At 43.2% G+C, this 21,732-nt stretch overlaps 1 protein-coding gene across 1 annotated transcript in view; it reads left to right on the top strand.

The window, feature by feature from the left end:
* Window positions 1-21,732, top strand: part of CAPN1 (calpain 1) — a 68,803-nt gene that overhangs the window by 24,022 nt on the left and 23,049 nt on the right. Inside the window, exons 3-7 of the mRNA XM_060758212.2 lie at window positions 4,947-5,016; window positions 11,128-11,246; window positions 16,777-16,910; window positions 17,064-17,232; window positions 19,894-19,977. Of these exons, the coding sequence (XP_060614195.1) occupies window positions 4,947-5,016; window positions 11,128-11,246; window positions 16,777-16,910; window positions 17,064-17,232; window positions 19,894-19,977 (576 nt within the window). The remainder of the gene's footprint in view (window positions 1-4,946; window positions 5,017-11,127; window positions 11,247-16,776; window positions 16,911-17,063; window positions 17,233-19,893; window positions 19,978-21,732) is intronic.

Here is a 21,732-nt window from a genome sequence, read left to right as displayed (position 1 = left end):
CACTGGGATTCATAGTTCACCTATAATCAAAGAGCATTCTGAACTCACGAACGACACAGAATTATTTATTATTTATTTATTTATTTATTTATTATTTGCACTTGTTAACCGCCACTCTCAGCCCGGGGGCGACTCGTGGCGGTGTACAGAACATAGAAAAGACAACAATTTACAGTAGAACAAGACCATAACACAACATATAAAAACCCCCATGACCAACAGAAAATACTTAAGGATCCAGACCAAACTTAGCATAAATATTCCATATGCCCAAACAAAATATGAAAACTCAAGGAGTGACCATCACTAAAAAAAAAAATTGATTTTGTCATTTGGGATTTGTAGTAGCTGGGATTCATAGTTTACTTACAATAAAAGGGCATTCCGAACTCCACCAATGATGGAATTGAACCAAACATGGCACACAGGCCTCCCATGACCAACAGAAAACTCTAGAAGGGTTTGCTAGGCACTGACCTTGAGTTTGGGAGTTGTAGTTCACCTACAACCAGACAGCACTGTGGACTCAAACAATGATGGATCTGGACCAAACTTGGCATGAATACGCAATATGCCCAAATATGAACACAGATGGAGTTTGGGGGAGATAGACCTTGACATTTGGGAGTTGTAGTTACTGGGATTTATAGTTCACCTACACATTCTGAACCCCACCAACGACAGAATTAGGGCAAACTTCCCACACAGAACTCCCATACATAAGGCCATCCAGTCCAACTCCCTTCACCAGGGCAAGAAAACGTAATCAAAGCCCTCCCAACAAACAGCCATCCAGCTATAGATATAGATAGATAGATATGATTCACACACAGAGAGATGTATAGATTTGAAAGGGACCCCTAAAGAAGGACAATGATGTGTTGCATATTCCAGAGTAGGCAAACCAGACACTCTCCACATCAACACTGACAAAGAAACAGCAAGAAATACTGTTTACCCACAAGCATAAAGGCATTACATATATTAGAAACCAATACTTTCTAATTACTTTGTTTTCGAGATCACTAGACTGGGCCACAGCAACGTGTGGCAGGGGATGGCTAGTATATATATGTGTGTGTGTGTGAATCACACCTATCTATCTATATCTATGGCTGGATGGCTCTTTGTCAGGAGGGCTTTTATGTTTTCTTGCCCTGGGGAAGGGAGGTGGACTGGATGGCCTTAAGGAAGGATTTCTCAACCTGGGGGTCGGGACCCCGGGGGGGGGGTAGGGTTAGAGTTAGGGTCAGGAGGTGTCAGAAGGGTCGCCGAAGATAACCAGAAAACATAGTATTTTCTGTTGGTCATGGGGGTTCTGTGTAGGAGGTTTGGCCCAATTCTATCATTGGTGTGGTTCAGAATGCTCCTTGATTGTAGGTAAACTATAAATCCCAGCAACTCCCAAATGTCAAGGTCTTTTCCCCCCAAACTCCATTTGTTTCGCATTTGGACATATGGAGTATTTGTGCAGAGTTTGGTCCAGATCAATCATTGTTTGAGTCCACAGTACTCTCTGGATGTAGGTGAACTACAACTCCAAAACCAAAGGACACTGCCCACCAAACCCTTCCAGTATTTTCTATGGGCATGGGAGAACTGTGAGCCAAGTTTGGTTCAATTCCATCCTTGGTGGGGTTCAGAATGCTCTTTGATTGTAGATGAAGTATAAATCCCAGCAACTACAACTCCCAAATTACAAAATCAATTTTTTTGAGTGAAGGACATACATTGGGTTGTTAGGTGTCTTGTGTCCAAATTTGGTGTCAATTCATCCAGTGGTTTTTGAGTTCTGTGAATCCCACAAACGAACATTACATTTTTATTTATATAGATTAACCTAGTACAATATCAGTATTATATATTACTATATTGTACAATACCATTATATTGTAATATTATTAGTAATATTACATGTAATATAAAATATATAATTATAATATTGTATTAATATTAGTAGTAGTAGTATAAATAACTATAGTACTATAAATATAGTACTATAAATAACCCAGGTAAGTTGGCAATCATAATATGAATATATAAAAATATAATAATTATAATATTGTATTATTATTATTATTGTACTATTATTATTATTAGTAGTAGTAGTAGTAGTAGTAGTAATATAAATAACTATAGTACTATAAATAACCCAGGAAAGTTGGCAATAATAATATGTATATATAATAATAATTATAATATTGTATTATTATTATTGTATTATTATTATTAGTAGAAGTAGTATTATAAACAACTATAGTACTATAAATATAGTACCATAAATAACCCAGGAAAGTTGGCAATAATAATATGTATATATAATAATATATAATTATTATAATATTGTATTATTATTGTATTATTATTATTATTAGTAGTAGTAGTAGTAGTAGTAGTATAAATAACTTTGGTACTATAAATATAGTACTATAAATAACCCAGGAAAGTTAGCAATAATAATATGTATATATAATAATATATAATTATTATTATTATAATATTGTATTATTATTATTATTATTAGTAGTAGTAGTAGTAGTAGTAGTAGTAGTATAAATACCTATAGTACTATAAATATAGTACTATAAATAATCCAGGAAAGTTAGCAATAATAATATGTATATATAATAATATATAATTATTATTATTATATTGTATTATTATTATTATTATTATTATTAGTAGTAGTAGTAGTAGTAGTAGTATAAATACCTATAGTACTATAAATATAGTACTATAAATAACCCAGGAAAGTTGGCAATCATAATATGTATATATAATAATATATAATAATAATTATAATATTGAATTTTTATTATTGTATTATTATTATTATTATTATTATTATTAGTAGTAGTAGTAGTAGTGGTAGTAGTAGTAGTATAAATAGCTTTGGCACTATAAATATAGTACTATAAATAACCCAGGAAAGTTGGTAATCATAATATGTATATATAATAATATATAATAATAATTATAATATTGAATTTTTATTATTGTATTATTATTATTATTATTATTATTAGCAGCAGTAGTAGTAGTAGTATAAATAGCTTTGGCACTATAAATATAGTACTATAAATAACCCAGGAAAGTTGGTAATCATAATATGTATATATAATAATATATAATAATAATTATAATATTGAATTTTTATTATTGTATTATTATTATTATTATTAGCAGCAGTAGTAGTAGTAGTATAAATAGCTTTGGCACTATAAATATAGTACTATAAATAACCCAGGAAAGTTGGCAATCATAATATGTATATATAATAATATATAATAATAATTATAATATTGAATTTTTATTATTGTATTAGTATTATTATTATTATTAGTAGTAGTACTAGTAGTAGTATAAATAGCTTTGGCACTATAAATATAGTACTATAAATAACCCAGGAAAGTTGGCAATCATAATATGTATATATAATAATATATAATAATAATTATAATATTGAATTTTTATTATTGTATTATTATTATTATTATTATTAGTAGTAGTAGTAGTAGTAGTAGTAGTATAAATAGCTTTGGCACTATAAATAAAGTACTATAAATAACCCAGGAAAGTTGGTAATCATAATATGTATATATAATAATATATAATAATAATTATAATATTGAATTTTTATTATTGTATTATTATTATTATTATTATTAGCAGCAGTAGTAGTAGTAGTATAAATAGCTTTGGCACTATAAATATAGTACTATAAATAACCCAGGAAAGTTGGCAATCATAATATGTATATATAATAATATATAATAATTGAACAAAATCTGGCTACCAGTATTAAAAAACTCTAAAAATGCAACAGCAAAACAGCAGAGAGGAAACAACCAGGCACATCTTAACACCTCTCAACAGAACATTTTCCCAGGCTCAGCCAGGCCTTCAAATGCTAATGAAGGTGGTCAGCTGAAACATTCACACCTAGCTCCAGCAGAGAAGAGCTCTTTGCCCCACCCCAGTCATTCCACAGATATATAAACCCATTTTCCTAGCTCCAAGAGACCTCACTACCTCTGAGGATGCTTGCCATAGATGCAGGCGAAACGTCAGGAGAAATGCCTCTAGAACATGGCCCTATATCCCGGAAAAACCTACAAGAACCTATATAATAATTATTATTATAATATTGTATTATTATTATTAGTAGTAGTAGTATTTATTTATTTATTTACTGTATTTGTATACCGCCTTTCTCAGCCTATCGGCGACTCAAGGCGATAGTAGTAGTAGTAGTATAAATAGTAGTAAGTAGTAGTAGTAGTATAAATAACTTTAGTACTATAAATATAATACTATAAATAACCCAGGAAAATGTATTGTCAAAGGCTTTCATGGCCGGAATCACTGGGTTGTTGTAGGTTTTTTCGGGCTATATGGCCATGGTCTAGAGGCATTCTCTCCTGACGTTTCGCCTGCATCTATGGCAAGCATCCTCAGAGGTAGTGAGGGCCCTCAGAGGTAGTGAGGTAACTCAGGAAAGTTGAGAATAATAATATGTATTGTTGAAGGCTTTCATGGCCGGAATCACTAAGTTCTTGTGGGTCTTTTCGGGCTATATGGCCATGTTCTAGAGGCATTTCTCCTGACGTTTCGCCTGCATCTATGGCAAGCATCCTCAGAGGTGAGGTCTGTTTGGTAACCTCTGAGGATGCTTGCTATAGATGCAGGCGAAACGTCAGGAGAAATGCCTCTAGAACATGGCCATATAGCCCGAAAAGACCCACAAGAACTTAATAATAATATGTGTTACTAATAACGATGGAGACTCCTTCTCTCGAGGTCTTTCAGCAGAAGCTGGATGGCCATCTGCTGGGAGGGCTTTGATGGTGTCCCCCTGCATGACAGTGTGCTGGAGTAGACGGCCCTTGGGAGCTTTTCCAATTCTAGGGTCCTATGATCAACACCTTCTCCATTGTGTATTTCAGGAACTGTGCCGCAACCCGCTTTTCATTATTGACGGCGCCACCCGCACAGACGTCTGCCAAGGAGCGCTGGGTAAAGTTGTTTCTACTTGTCTCAGGTTGTGACAAACGTCCTCGAAACCATCCGCACAGCAAAATTATAGCAGCAGAAGATCTGAACTTTACTTTCCTCCTCTCTTTTCCATCCTAATATTTGTCTGATTGTAAACATCCGGAGAGAGACAGCTGCATGTCTTATCTTTGCAAGCTGCCCTGCGAGCCTTCGGGCTAAAGGGCGGGACGTAAATGCTTGAAATAAGTCAAGAGGCCTATTGTGTGGGTGCTGCAAAGAGAAAGGCAGAATTTTTTGCCCCAGAGGAGCCAAAATAGAATCGCAGGCTAGGTGGCCATCTGTCGGGAGGGCTTTGATGGTGTCTTCCCACCTGGCAAAATGGGGTTGGACAAGATGGCTCTTGGGGTGTCTTGACACCCCAAGAGCCATCTTGTCCAACCCCATTTTGCCAGGCGGGAAGACACCATCAAAGCCCTCCCGACAGATGGCCACCTAGCCTGCGAATATGCTGCCATAAAGTCCAGCTGACATTTCTAAGTCGGGAGGGCTTTGATGGTGTCTTCCTGCTTGGCAAGGGGTTGGACTACATCAGTGGTCCTCAACCTTCCTCATGTTGTGCTGATCCCCAACCATAACATTATTTTCGTTGCTACTTCGTAACTGTAATTGTGCTACTGTTTCGCAATGTAAATATATCTGTTATGCAGGATGTATTCACTGGATTGACCTTGAAGGAGCTGGGAGTGGTGACGGCCGACAGGGAGCTCTGGCGTGGGCCGTTCCATGAGGTCACAAAGAGTCAGAAACGACTGAACGAATGAACAACATTCACTGGACCAAATTTGGAACAAATACCCAATACTGGTGGGGTTGGAGGGGGGGTTTAATTTGTAGTTTGGGAGTTGTAGTTGTTGGGATTTATAGTTCACTTGCAATCAGAAAGGTTTCTGAACTCCACCAAAAATGGAAGTGAACCAAACTTGGCACACAAAACTCCCACAAGCAAAATAAAATACTGGAAGAGTTTGGTGGGCATTGAGCTTGAGTTTGGGAGTTGTAGTTCACCTACATCTAAAGATCTCTGTGGACTCAAACAGTGATGGATCTGGACCAAACCTGGCATGGATCCTCAGTATGTCCAAATGTGAACTCTTCTGGAGTTTGGGGAAAATAGTTTTGGAGTTGTAGTTCACCTACATCCAGAGAGCACTGTGATTTGGTCGTTTGGTAGTTGTAGTTGCTGGGATTTCACCTACCATCAGAGAGCCTTCCGAACTCCACCAAGGATGGAATTGAATCAAACTTGGCATACAAAACTCCCATGACCAACATAAAATACTGTAAGGGTTTGGTGGGCACTGACCTTGAGTTTTGGAGTTGTAGTTTACCTACATCGAGAGAGCACCCTGAACTCAAACAGTGATGGATCTGGACCAAACTTGGAAAGAATACTCAATATGCCCAAATGTGAACACTGGTGGAGTTTGTGGAAAATAGACCTTGACATTTGGGGATTGTAGTTGCTGGGATTTAAAGTTCACCTACAATCAAAGATCATTCTGAACTCCACCAATGATGGAATTGAACCAAACTTGGCATACAGAACTCCCATGACCAACAGAAAATACTGGGTTTTGTGGGCATTGACCTTGAGTTTTGGAGTTGTAATTCACCTACATCCAGAGACCCCTGTGATTTTGTCGTTTGGGAGTTATAGTTGCTGGGATTTCACCTACCATCAGAGAGCCTTCTAAACTCCACCAATGATGGAATTGAACCAAATTTGGCACACAGAGCTCCCACGACCAACAGAAAATACTGGAAGGGTTTGGTGGGAAGTGACCTTGAGTTTTGGAGTTGTAGTTCACCTACATCCAGAGAGCACATAATGATGGATCTGGACCAAACTTGGCTGGACACTCAATATGCCCAAATGTGAACAGTGGCGGAGTTTGGGGAAAATAGACCTTGACGTTTGGGGGTTGTAGTTGCGGGGATTTATAGTTCACCTACAAGCAAAGATCATTCTGAACTCCACCAATGATGGAATTGAATCAAACTTGGCACACAGAACTCCCATAACCAACAGAAAATACTGGAAGGGTTTAGTGGGCATTGAGCTTGAGTTTTGGAGTTGTAGTTTACCTACATCTAGAGCACATAATGATGGACCTGGACCAAACTTGGCCAGATACTTGGCCAGATAGTTCACCTACAATCAAAGATCATTCTGAACTCCACTGACAATGGAATTGAACCAAACTTGGCACACAGAACTCCCACGACCAACAGAAAATAGACCTTGACATTTGGGAGTTGTAGTTGCGGGGATGTATAGTTCACCTACAATCAAAGATCATTCTGAACTCCACCGACAATGGAATTGAACCAAACTTGGCACACAGAACTCCCACGACCAACAGAAAATACTGCAAGGGTTTGGTGGGCATTGACCTTGAGTTTGGGAGTTGTAGTTCACTTCCATCCAGAGACCCCTGTGGACTCAAACACTGATGGATCTGAACCAAACTTGGCACAAATACTCAATATGCCCAAATGTGAATACTGGTGAAGTTTGAGGAAAATAGACCTTGACATTTGGGGGTTGTAGTTGCTGGGATTTATAGTTCACCAACAATCAAAGAGCATTCTGAATCCCACCAATGATAAAATTGGGTCAAACTTTCCAAAAAAGAAGAGAAGGACAGGTGGAGAGATCTTCAGCCTTCTCTGCCAAAGGAGTTCCTGATGGGCTTTGGCGACCCCTCTGAATCACCCTCACAACCCCCCAGGGATCCTGACCCCCAGGTTGAGAAACACTGGACTAGATGGTCTTTGAGGGTCTCTTCCGAATCTATAATTCTATGATTGTATAACTGTGGAAACATGAACAGACTGCTATCGGAAGCACACCACACCCTCTTCTCTCTCTCTCTCTCTCTTTCTTTCTCTCTTCCTCCCTCCTTCCTTCCTTCCCCCATAGTAATTATCTAATCAGGGCTCTGCCAAGGCAGCCTCGTGTGCGGTCTTCAGTGTGCCCCTCCCTGTGGCACAACCCGGTCAATCTCCAAACCAACACTGGTTGGTGTCTGCTATTACTAATGCAGTTGCTTGTAGGTGCAAACGGACTTAACACCTTCATGCTATCAGATCAGAAAACGCAGTATGAACCACTATATCCGTGGCACTGGTATCTGTGGTTTCTTTTATCCACATCCAGTAAAATATGTCGGGTGTGATGGAATATTTTAATGGCCTTCTGTAATAATAATAATAATAATAATAATAATAATAATAATAATAATATTTATGGTCGTGTCAGGAGCGACCTGAGAAACTGCAAGTCGCTTCTGGTGTGAGAGAATTGGCCGTCTGCAAGGACATTGCCCAGGGGACGCCCGGATGATTTGATGCTTTATCATCCTTGTGGGAGGCTTCTCTCATGTCCCCGCATGAGGAGCTGAAGCTGATAGAGGGAGCTCATCCGTCTCACTGGATTCGAAGCTGAGACCTGTCGGTCTTCAGTCCTGCCAGCACAGGGGTTTTACCCACTGAGCCACCGGGGGCTCCATAATAATAATAATAATAATAATAATAATAATAATAATAATAATGCCTGATTCTGGTAGCACAAGAACAAGCCATTCGAACATGTGACGGCGCGAGTGGCACCACCTATTTATAGAACTGTTAGCTGCAAGATTTAAACTGTTGTATCATGCTTAATCCTGCCCCTTTTACCCTGTTTATGTATAGTTGTATGGATTGGTTGCTTGTAGCTGTCAATCAGTACTCTTCCTGCAAGAGGGGAGAGCTTCCTTTTTCTTCATTCTGCCATCAGAGTTCATACCAGATGGACGTGAGTAAGAGACCTGACTCTAAAGGACCCTGATTTAAGTTACCTCTTAGCACCAATTCTGAGGTTTTTTAACCCTGGGACTCATGCTTTATGTCCAGATCGTCCTGGACAATTATTGAGGAGACCCAGGCACCTTCAAGCCAGTTCTTTTGGCACCAAAGGAAGATCCTGAATCTTCAAAACATAGGCCATCTGAACTGGCCATTGAGGAAGGAGGATACTTGGTGAGGCTTCTCAGCTTCAAACCCCTTGGACCCAGGACTAATTGAGACTGTAACGTATGTTTTTCTTCACCCCTCTAAAGTTTTCCAGCTCATTGCTTTAAAGAAATGACTTTGTGATCAATAAAACTTATTTTGAGCTATTTACAGCGTTTTGGGTTTTTGGGAGTTCCAGTTTCCTATAGGAGGGCAAGAAGCAATCCCCTGGGGGAAAGATGCCACGTCCATCCCTCCTTTATTGAGAATAATAGCCCCCAGGAGCGACGGCACAGAACAAATGCCATCAAAGTCAGAATTGAAAAGTCAGCAATAGATCCCAAATGTAGACCTTGCAAGGAAGCAGATGAAACAACAGACTCCATCCTCAGCTGCTGCAAGAAGATTGCGCAGACGGACTGCAAGCAGAGGCACAACACCATTGCTCAGATGATTCATTAGAACTTGTGCCACAAACACCATCTGCCTGCGACAAAGAACTGGTGGGATCACAAGTTACAGAAAATGAACACGTCAAACTCTTCTGGGAATTCCAAATTCAGACAGACAGAGTTTTGGAGGACAATACTCCTGACCTCACAATCGTGTTAAAAAACAAAGTATGGATTGTCGATGTTGCAATCCCAGGTGAAAGCAAGATTGAAGAGAAACAACTGGAAACGCTGGCACAATATAAGGATTTAATGATAGAACTGCAAAGACTCTGGCACAAGTCAGTCAAGGGGGTCCCCGTGGTGATCAGCACACTGGGTGCAATGCCTAAAGACCTTGGCCTGCACTGAAAAACAATCAGCGCTGACAAGATTACCATCTGCCAGCTGCAGAAGGCCACGTTACTGGGATCTGCACGCATTATTCGCTGATACATCACACAGTCCTAGACACTTGGGAAGTATCCGCTGTGTGATCCAATACAACAGCCAGCAGAGTGTCTGCTGTGGACTCATCTTGTTGTGCTTCAAATAATAATAATAATAATAATATGGCCTGATTCTGGCAGCCCAAGAACAAGCCATTCGAATCAATATAGATATGGTGGTGATGATGGTGCCCAAAAAAGTGCGATGCAAATGTATAATGCAAACAATGACTTGGCTTATAATGCAAAGAATGAAAGTGGAAGGAATGAACATGTGGGATTCATACCATGGCTAGAAACCATTGTTGAGAAGCAAAATACAGTATTCCTTGGACTTTTCCTCATCTTTCTTGCCTTCCTATGAGGAGCGGCTTAAGGAGCTGGGCATGTTTAGCCTGAAGAAGAGAAGGCTGAGAGGGGATATGATAGCCATGTATAAATATGTGAGAGGAAGCCACAGGGAGGAGGGAGCAAGCTTGTTTTCTGCTTCCCTGGAGACTAGGACACGGAACAAGATAGCAGTTCGGTTAGGAATCAAGCACAGAAAAATATGAAATTGAAACGGGGCCGATCCGCCATTTTGAGATTTTAGCGGATACGGGGGTCCAATAGGAAGGCCTCCGTATCCGCGGTTTTAACGGATGCAGATTCTGCCTCCCCGGGACGCCCAGAAGGCATCCCAGGCGGGCTCGCGGCTGCCCGGAGCCCGGAAAGAAGTTTATTTCAGGTCTGAGTTAGTTTGAGGCAGGGGAGGATACAATGTATCAAGCAAAAAGGTTAAAAGTTGCAAGATTCAAGTACCTCTAAGGGGCTGTGTTACAAAGTAAGGAGAGGGGAAAGTAAAGGGAGACTGAATGCAGTTCTGGCTTTGAGCTGCCTGTTGGGGCACATTTCATCAGTTGGTCCCAAACTTGGCTTCCAGGAATTGTGGAACTCTCCGCTGCAGTTCACACCAACTTGAAGGTGGGGGTCTCCGCCGCTGTCGGGGACAGAACTCTCTGCCCCGGAGTGTGGTGGAGGCTCCTTCTTTGGAAGCTTTTAAACAGAGGCTGGATGGCCATCTGTCAGGAGTGATTTGAATGCAATATTCCTGCTTCTTGGCAGAATGGGGTTGGACTGGATGGCCCATGAGGTCTCTTCCAACTCTTTGATTCTATGATTCTATGATTCCTTAGTCTTGGTCTCTCTCCTTCCAGGTGACTGCTGGCTCCTTGCGGCCATTGCCTCCCTCACCCTGAATGACCCCCTTCTCCATCGTGTCGTCCCTCATGGGCAGAGCTTCCAAAACGGCTATGCAGGGCTCTTCCATTTCCAGGTGAGTGTTGCTCTTCGTCGTAATATAATGTAGGGTGCTTTGACCAGTTTGGATGCTTTCACCTTTCTCTGGACTCTTTCTAGCTTGTCAATATCCTCGAATTGTGCCCAGAACTGGACACAGGGTTATTCCAAGTGCTTCTGACCAAAGCAGATGAGAATGGGACTATGACTTCCCTCAAGCCTAGATACTGGACTCCTATTGATGCAGCCTTGAATTGCATTGGCCTTTTCCCCTACCACTTACTTACTTACTTAGGCGATCCCTCGTAGTCCAAGGATGAGGGTTCTCCAAGTGTAGTGTCCTGGCAGTGGGTCCGTAGGTGACTGTGGAGCCCTATTCTTGATCTACATCTTCTCCCACAGTGAGGGGATCGGTTTCTGGTTGGGGTTGGCTTGACGCGCCTTCCTCTTGGCACGTTTCTCTCTTTCGCCCTCCATTCGTGCCTCTTCAAATTCTACAGCACTGCTGGTCACAGCTGACCTCCAACTGGAGCGCTCAAGGGCCAGGGCTTCCCAGTTCTCAGTATCTATGCCAGAGTTTTTAAGGTTGGCTTTGAGCCCATCTTTCAATCTCTTTTCCTGCCCACCAACATTCAGTTTTCCACTCTTGAGTTTGGAATAGAGCAACAGCTTTGGGAGACGGTGGTTGGGCATCCGGACAACGCGGCCGGTCCAGCAGAGTTGATGGCAGAGGAGCATCGCTTCAATGCTGGTGGTCTTTGCTTCTTCCGGCACGCTGATATTTGTCCACTTGTCTTCCCAAGAGATTTGCAGGATTTTCCGGAGGCAGTGCTGATGGAATCGTTCCAGGAGTTGCATGTGAAGTCTGTAGACAGTCCACGTCTCGCAGGCGTAGAGCAGGGTTGGGAGGACAATAGCTTTGTAAACAAGCACCTTGGTATCCCTACGGATGTCCCGGTCCTCAAACACTCTCTGCTTCATTCAGAAAAATGCTGCACTTGCAGAGCTCAGGCAGTGTTGTATTTCAGTGCCAATGTTGACATCTGTAGGCAGTCCACCACTCACAGGCGTATAGCAGGGTTGGGAGGACAATAGCTTTGTAAACAAGCACCTTGGTCTCCCTACGGATGTCCTCAAACACTCTCTGCTTCATTCAGAAAAATGCTGCACTCGCAGAGCTCAGGCAGTGTTGTATTTCAGTGCCAATGTTGACATCTGTAGACAGTCCACCACTCACAGGCGTATAGCAGGGTTGGGAGGACAATAGCTTTGTAAATAAGCACCTTCGCCTCCCTATGGATGTCCCAGTCCTCAAACACTCTGTGTTTCATTCGGAAAAATGTTGCACTCGCAGAACTCAGGCGGTGTTGATGTGTAGAACTGTTAGTTGCAAGATTTAAACTGTTGTATCATGCTTGATTCTGCCTTTTTACCCTGCTTATGTATTGATTGGTTATTTATAGCTGTCAGTCAGTGTTGTTTGCACCAGTTGAATTGCTTTTTCGGCTCAATTGTTTAGCACCACCTCTTCCTGGAGGAGGGGAGTGCTTCACTTTTTCATCCTGCCATCAGAGTTTCTATCAGATGGACATGAGTAAGAGACTTGGCTCTAAAAGCCCCTGATTAAATTACCTCTCAGCACCAATTCTGAGATTTTTTACGCTTGAGACTTATGCTTCATGTTCAGACCAACCTGAACGACTTTGGGAAGTCTCAAGCGCCTTCAGACCAGTTCTTTTGGCACCAGAGGAAGACCCTGTGTCTTTAAACATAGGCCACCTGGACTGCGGTTGTGGATTGCGCCGGCATTTACAGCCATTGAGAAAGAGGGACCTGGAAAAGCTTCTCAGCTGCAAACCTTCTTGGACCCAAGACAACCAGAGACTGTAATGTACATTTTCCTTCACCCCTTTGAGACTTCCAGCTTATTGCCTTAAAGAGATAACTCTTTGTGAACAATAAAACTTATTTTGAGTATTTTACAGTGTTTTGGGTCTTTGAGAGTTCCAGTTTCCTAAAGGAGGGCAAGAAGCAATCCCCTGCGGAAAGATGTCACGTCCATGCTTCTTTCACTAAGAGCTATAGCCCCCAGGTGCGACGACACAGTTGAATTTCAGTGTCAGTGTTGACTTTTGTGGAGAGGTGGCTGCCAAGGGAGCGGAAATGGTCAACATTTTCTAATGTTACACCATTAATCCGTATCTCTAGCATTGGAGAGGGATTGGCCGGTGACTACTGGAAGAGCACTTTGGTTTTCTCGATGTTTAATGACAGGCCGAGCTTCTCGTATGCTTCTGCGAAGGTGTTTAGCGTGGCCTGTAGGTCTTCTTCTGAATGCGCACGGATGATGCTCCCCGGGCATTGCCCGACTAATCAGCTTCATGAATCTTACTTTACAGTTGGTTTATTTATCGTGTCATCAGCAACCAGACCATTGTATTACATTTCTAACAGAACAAAACAAACAAACAGATAAAAAACACCGATTTTGCAAACTTGGTAGTTGATTAAATGTCCTTTGACCAGTATCTGGCCACTTGGAGTGCCTCTGGTGTTGCCGCAAGAAGGTCCTCCATTGTGCATGTGGCAGGGCTCAGGTTGCATTGCAGCAGGTGGTCAGTGGTTTGCTCCTCTTCGCACTCACATGTTGTGGATTCCACTTTGTGGCCCCATTTCTTAAGGTTGGCTCTGCATCTCGTGGTGCCAGAACGCAGTCTGTTCAGTGCCTTCCAAGTCGCCTAGTCTTCTGTGTGCCCAGGGGGGAGTCTCTCCTTTGGTATCAGCCATTGGTTGAGGTTCTGGGTTTGAGCCTGCCACTTTTGGACTCTTGCTTGCTGAGGTGTTCCAGCGAGTGTCTCTGTAGATCTTAGAAAACTATGTCTGGATTTAAGTCGTTGACGTGCTGGCAGATACCCAAACAAGGGATGAGCTGGAGATGTCTCTGCCTTGGTCCTTTCACTATTGGCTGCTACTTCCCGGCGGGTGTCAGGTGGTGCAATACTGGCTAGGCAGTGTAATTTCTCCAGTGGTGTAGGGCGCAGACAGCCCGTGATAATGCGGCACGTCCCATTAAGAGTCACATTCACTGTTTTAGTGTGGTGAGATGTGTTCCACACTGGGCATGCGTACTCAGCAGCAGAGTAACAAAGCGCAAGGGCAGATGTCTTCACTGTGTCTGGTTGTGATCCCCAGGTTGTGCCAGTCAGCTTTCGTATATTGTTTCTAGTGCCCACTTTTACAGTTGACACACACACTGATTCCTTACATGCTCCAACATAAAAGTGTCCTAGCTAACAGACAAGGACCTGCTTTGCATTGTCCTAGCGGATTGCAGGAGTGGCCTCCTATTCAAATTGTTTCTATCTTCATAGCTGTGTCTCTCAGCCAAATGTTTAGCCCAAAGCCGATTCCTGAACAGAGTTTAACGCCTTTCCTCGCCTTTTGTGCACCCGCCCCCATCCAGCCCAATGCCTTTTAGCAAGCAGGGACAGCCTTGCTTTCTATGTTAATCCAACCGCTGAGCCTCCGCCCTGCTCTGGAATCTGACCTTTCTTCAAGGTGGAGGGGCGGCAAGGATACAGGTGTGGTACCTGGTGAGAAAGAAACCACCCAGCACCTCCCCGTTTGGCGCAAAGCCTTCTGCTTGCTGTCTCTGTTGACTTGTGACCACAGGGAAACCACCAAGGGTTGCCTAATAAAATACACCCTTTCGTCTTTCTCGCTCTGGTTGTGCTCAGAGAGAAGTTCTGAGCTGGGTGGGACCAGCTTTGGCTAATCATTGAGGTTGTTCCTGAGTAGTAACATGGCAATAATACTATCGGTGCAACCATTGTAATCGCTTCCATAACCAGGCTCTGAACCGTTAATTTATACCAACAGACAGTTGATCAGGCAGTTATCAGCTCCATCAGCAGCAACGGTGATGGCTTTGAAAGGCAGCAGATCACAGGAGCTGTCTTCATAGACCTGTCAGCAGTTTATGAGACTGTGAACCACCGCCTCCTCCTGAGAAAAATGTATAGTATCACAAAGGACGACCACCTCACCCGCCTCATAGGAAACCTGCTACAAAACAGGAGCTTTTTTGTTGAGTTCCAGGGCCAGAGAAGCAGATGGCGGAAACAGAAGAACGGCCTGCCTCAGGGGAGCGTGCTTGGTCCATCCACGTTCAACATCTACACAAATGACCAGCCACTGCCAGAAGGGACAGAGAGTTTCATCTATGCTGACGATCATGCCATCACCCCTCAAGCAGGGAGTTTTGAAATGGTTGAACAGAAGCCCTCCAAAGCTTTAGGTGCTCTTACTGCCTATTATAAGGAAAACCAGCTGATTCCTAATCCATCTAAAACACAAACATGTGCTTTTCATCTTAAGAACAGACAAGCATCTTGAGCTCTGAGAATCACCTGGGAAGGAATCCCATTGGAGAATTGCAGCGCACCCAAATAACTGGACTGTTCTCTGACTTACAGGAAGCACTACTTGACTAACAACAAAATAGTGGGTGTTAGATATAATATTCATAGAATCATAGAATCATAGAATCAAAGAGTTGGAAGAGACCTCATGGGCCATCCAGTCCAACCCCATTCTGCCAAGAAGCAGGAATATTGCATTCAAATCACCCCTGACAAATGGCCATCCAGCCTCTGCTTAAAAGCTTCCAAAGAAAGAGCCTCCACCATACTCCGGGGCAGAGAGTTCCACTGCTGAACGGCTCTCACAGTCAGGAAGTTCTTCCTCATGTTCAGATGGAATCTCCTCTCTTGTAGTTTGAAGCCATTGTCCCATGTCCTAGTCTCCAAGGAAGCAGAAAACAAGCTTGCTCCCTCCTCCCTGTGGCTTCCTCTCACATATTTATACATGGCTATCATATCTCCTCTCAGCCTTCTCTTCTTCAGGCTAAACATGCCCAGTTCCCTAAGCCACTCCTCATAGGGCTTGTTCTCCAGACCCTTGATCATTTTAGTCGCCCTCCTCTGGACACATTCCAGCTTGTCAATATCTCTCTTGAATTGTGGTGCCCAGAATTGGACACAATATTCCAGATGTGGTCTTGTACAAAAGCTGACTAGCACAACCTGAGGATCACAACCAGACACAGTAAAGATGTACACATAATAAAATACATAATAAAATCCAATAATTACATACATTTAAAACATTAAAGGTAAAGGTTGTCCCCTAACATTAAGTCCTGTCATGTCTGACTCTGGGGTGTGGGGCTCATCTCCATTTCTAAGCCGAAGAGCCGGCGTTGTCCATAGACACCTCCAAGGTCATGTGGCTGGCATGACTGCATGGGACGCCGTTACCTTCCCGCCGGAGTGGTACCTATTGATCTACTCACATTTGCATGTTTTCGAACTGCTAGGTTGGCAGAAGCTAGAGCTGACAGCGGAAGCTTACGCCGCTCCCCGGAGTGGAACCTGCAACCTTTTGGTCAACAAGCTCAGCAGCTCAGCGCTTTAACCCACTGCGCCATCGGGGGCTCCATTAAAAACATTAAATCACATTAATTAATTAGATGTAAAGTTTCTAATGCTCTACCTTTCTCAATGCAGATCTGGCAGTTCGGCGAGTGGAACGACGTGGTGGTGGATGACCTGCTGCCAACGAAAGATGGCAAGCTGGTGTTTGTGCACTCGGCAGAAGGCAATGAATTTTGGAGCGCCCTGCTTGAGAAAGCCTATGCCAAGTAAGTGTCTTGGTGGGATCTCTCTCCGACGGGGTGGATTATATAATAATGGTCAGCCTTGGTTGCAGGAAGATTTGGGTTTGCCCCGCTTTTCTCTATCTGTTAAATGGGAACAAGATGGAAGTACCAAATACTCTTCTGCTCTTGCTCTAGGCTGAATGGCTGCTATGAGGCTCTCTCTGGGGGAAGCACCTCTGAAGGGTTTGAAGACTTCACCGGAGGCGTGACGGAGTGGTACGATCTCCGGAAGCCACCCAGCGACCTCTTCCAGATCATCATGAAGGCCTTGGAGAGGGGATCTCTCATGGGTTGCTCCATTGACGTGAGTATGCCCATAATTTGGAGAGTCCATAGAGCAGCTTGAGGTTTCCTAGTGACAGTCCCAACTGCAGCGAATGTCCAGATATACAACAGCTGCCTTGATCCGTATCAGAAAACCAGTTCCGTCCATCTGTTCCACTTATTTATGTATTTATTTTATTGTGTCAGGAGCAAGCCAAACAGTTGTATTGCATTTTTAACAAACAAACAAACAAAGCACAAAGTTTGCAAGCTTGGTAGTTGACTAAATGTCCTTTGACCAGTAACTAGCCACTTGGAGTGCCTCTGGTGTTACTACGAGGGGTATTTTTTAAGTAAGGTCCGTTTTGTTGTAGACACTAGTAGTTCGCGCTCATACCGCAACGAGCGCGTGCGTCGTGTACCGGCATGCCTCGGGAACAACTGTGCTCAGTTTCCGCTCTGTAGCTAACTTGTACGGTTCTGTTCTGTGCTTTAAAAATGTTTAAGACTATCAACTCACCCTCCGCATGTGAGGTTCGCTCAGTGATGCGGTTTTTGTCAGCAAGGAACCTGCCTGCTGCAGAAATTCATCGACAGATTTGTGAAGTGTACGGTGATACTGTTATGAGTGAAAGCAAAGTGCGTAAATGGGTACGACAATTCAAAGATGGCCATGACAATGTTCATGATGAGGACCGCTCCGGTCGCCCTTCTTTGATTACAGACGATTTGGTGGCTTCAGTTGAAGCGAGGATTCGTGAGAACAGGCGCTTCACAATAACAGGTCTCTCAAACGAATTTCCTGACGTGTTGAGATCAGTGCTTTACAACATTGTTTCTGAACACCTAAAGTTTAGGAAACTGTGCTCTCGTTGGGTCCCGAAACTCCTAACAGAGGAGCACAAAAACCAAAGATTTGAGTGTGCGATCAAATCAAATAGTCTGTAATCAAAGAAGGGCGACCGGAGGGGTCCTCATCATGGACGTTGTCACGGCCATCTTTGAATTGTCGTACCCACTTACGCAGTTTGCTTTCACTCATAACAGTATCACCGTACACTTCACAAACCTGTTGATGAATTTCTGCAGCAGGCAGGTTCCTTGCTGACAAGAACCGTATCACTATCAAGAGCATCTAAAGATTCCCAAAGGTTCCCAGGGAAACAGCCTTACAGCCCCGAGGAATTTCAGAGGGAATAACAGCTTTAAACACCAAGAACTCCAGCTAAGTGACTACAGGTCTACTGGTAGGTCCACTCGGTTTTGAGACACAGTTCAGCCCGGTAGTGGATCCACATCAGTCAGGTCTAGGTTCACAGTTAGCCTGGGAGGAGCTAGAAAGGGATTTTCCTTGAAAATAAAGCAAAGAAACAGTTAGAAGCCACCACTTGTTTGAAACCTGGAAGCATTTGTTTAATCTTTGAAGACAAAGGAAGTTTCTGTTTAACTGTTCATCAATAAAATACTTTGTTGTATTTAAGCTCAAGCCTTCTAAAGACTGTTTAATGGGGGAAAATTCTCTAAGGGCTTCTCTTTGGGGACCCTGGCTTCCCGTTGGGCTAAAGTTGCACGTCCTGTTTTAAAGGCACTTCGTTTCAAGCCCAGCGGCGACAGAACAGTCTCCTTTTTCAGAGTTCCATTTGTGAGCCACAGCCATGTTTTTTCTTTGTCAATTTGGCTCTCAATTTTTGCCAGAAACTGTCCACGGAGTGCCTTCTTTTGCCAGTTTTCTCTTCTGCTCTGGGTAGTTGTTGTTGTTGTTGTTTTATTATTATTATTGTAACTCACCTCGAGTGGGGAGGAGAAGCGGGCAAGAAATTATTATTATTTTTATTAAAAATAGTATGGATTTTTGTGATATTCTCACTTTTTTGATTATGTGGTGGACTTACTGTATTGCAATGGTCCTAGAATCATAGAATCCTAGAGTTGGAAGAGACCTCATGGGCCATCCAGTCCAACCCCCTGCCAAGAAGCAGGAATATTGCATTCAAATCACCCCTGACAAATGGCCATCCAGCCTCTGTTTAAAAGCTTCCAAAGAAGGAGCCTCCACCACACTCCGGGGCAGAGAGTTCCACTGCTGAACGGCTCTCACAGTCAGGAAGTTCTTCCTCGTGTTCAGATGGAATCTCCTCTCTTGTAGTTTGAAGCCATTGTTCCACGTCCTAGTCTCCAAGGAAGCAGAAAACAAGCTTGCTCCCTCCTCCCTGTGGCTTCCTCTCACATATTTATACATGGCTATCATATCTCCTCTCAGCCTTCTCTTCTTCAGGCTAAACATGCCCAGTTCCCTAAGCTGCTCCTCATAGGGCTTGTTCTCCAGACCCTTGATCATTTTAGTCGCCCTCCTCTGGACACATTCCAGTTTGTCACTATCTCTCTTGAATTGTGGTGCCCAGAATTGGACACAATATTCCAGGTGTGGTCTAACCAAAGCAGAATAGAGCATGGGGAGCATGACTTCCCTAGATCTAGACACTATGCTCCTATTGATGCAGGCCAAATTCCCATTGGCTTTTTTTGCTGCCACATCACATTGTTGTATCCCTTTCTGAAGAGATCATCCTTGTTAGATAGCATCATTGATCCCCTGTTACACTGTGCGCATCAAGTATTTCACATGATGTTGCATTCTCGGGGACCCTTTGAAACCTTATTATTTTCCTCTTCTCTTTCAACTCCCAATCCTTAATTCCAGATCACAAGTGCTTTCGACATGGAAGCGGTCACTTTCAAGAAGTTGGTGAAAGGCCATGCGTATTCGGTCACTGGCGCCGAGCAGGTAAGACTCCACTGTCTTCAGTACCTCCGAGAAAGACAGTTATTGTGGCACAACTGGCTGGGTATCAGCTGCATTAAGTACTGAGTTCGAAGCCAGCCCAGGTCGGAGTGAGCTTCCAGCCGATTTGTGTAGCTTGTTGTCAACCTTTGCAACCCGAAAGACAGTTGCATCTGTCAAGTAGGAAATTTAGGTACCATCTATGTGTGGAGAGGCTAATTTAAATTTACAAGGTCATTAAAAAATATTCTCCAGCAAAAGCATGCGGGGAATACGGAAAGTACTTCATCAGTGTCGCAGATGGACGGTGAAGCGACAGCTCCCCTGGTGGCCAGGAAATTGGAATGTTAAATAGCCTCTGACTGACTGTCCATATGTGTTGTGTGTCTATGGCTGTATTTATTTATTTCGTGCATTTCTACCCCGCCCTTCTCAACCCCCGAGGGGGGACTCAGGGCGGCTTACAAAAGGCACCATTCAATGCCAACACAAACAATAAGATAAAAACATATATCAACAGCAATTATAAAACAATTAAAACAGTCAATTATACATCACAATCAATAAAACCAATCTAATGCTCAACGTTCGCCAGCTCAGAATCCGTAAATTCATTCCACATTGTCAAATCCTATTAATTCTAGTCGTCATTGTCCTTTGTCTATCTGCCAGATTACCCAAAGGCCTGGTCCCATATGCATGTTTTTAGTTTCCTTCTAAAAGAGAGGAGGGATGTCGATGACCTAATTTCCCCGGGGAGTGAATTCCACAGGCGAGGGGCCACCACCGAGAAGGCCCTGCTCCTCGTCCCCACCAATCTCACTTGCGATAGAGGTGGGGCCGAGAGCAGGGCCTCCCCAGAAGATCTTAAACTCCGAGGCGGGACGTAGAAGGAGATGTGTTCCGACAGATACGCTGGGCCGGAACCGTATAGGGTTTTGTAGGTCAAAACCAGCACTTTGAATTGTGCTCGGAACTGGATCGGCAGCCAGTGGAGCTGACATAACAGGGGTGGTAAGTTCCATGTATGACACTCCGGTGAGTAATCTGGCTGCCACCCGCTGGACTAATTGAAGTTTCCGAACAGTCTTCAAAGGCAACCCCATGTAGAGTGTGTTGCAGTAATCTATTCAGGATGTAACAAGAGGGTGGACCACTGTGTCCAGATCTGACTTCCCAAGGTACGGGCGCAACTGGCTGTAAGACTGTAGGATCTATATAGCAATATTAAATAACCACTCACAAGTCGTTTTTGCTTTGAAATGGATATATTACTTGTATCTCTGCAGCAAAGAAAGACACTACTGACTTTTTCCCACCACCACTTCCTTTTATACACCTTTCCTGCCCATCTCCCCCCTCTTCGTAGTTTCCTTATTAGAAGTTGTTGCTTCACAAGTTCCAATACAAGGTTTCCAGCGCCCTCCACTGGCTTCAAAATGTCAGAGAGAGAGAATTGATTCAGCCAGGATGATTCAGTCAGGATGTCAAGGAGGGAATTTGCGATGTCTTCATGCCATCAGAAATCGACTCCTGACAATGGCATTGAATGTTTGCGATGTATGTGTACATTGTAATCCGCCCTGAGTCCCCTGCGGGGTGAGAAGGGCCGAATATAAATATTGTAAATAAATAAATCTATATAAATAAAAATGTAATGTTCTTGTGGGTTTTTTCGGGCTATAGGGCCATGTTCTAGAGGCATTTCTCCTGACGTTTCGCCTGCATCTATGGCAAGCATCCTCAGAAGTAGTGAGG

The sequence above is a fragment of the Anolis sagrei genome, chromosome 12, assembly GCF_037176765.1.
Source record: "Anolis sagrei isolate rAnoSag1 chromosome 12, rAnoSag1.mat, whole genome shotgun sequence".
Classification (NCBI taxonomy): domain Eukaryota; kingdom Metazoa; phylum Chordata; class Lepidosauria; order Squamata; family Dactyloidae; genus Anolis; species Anolis sagrei.
The sequence above is the reverse complement of the archived record's forward strand: the minus strand, read 5'-3'. Positions and strand labels throughout refer to the sequence as shown.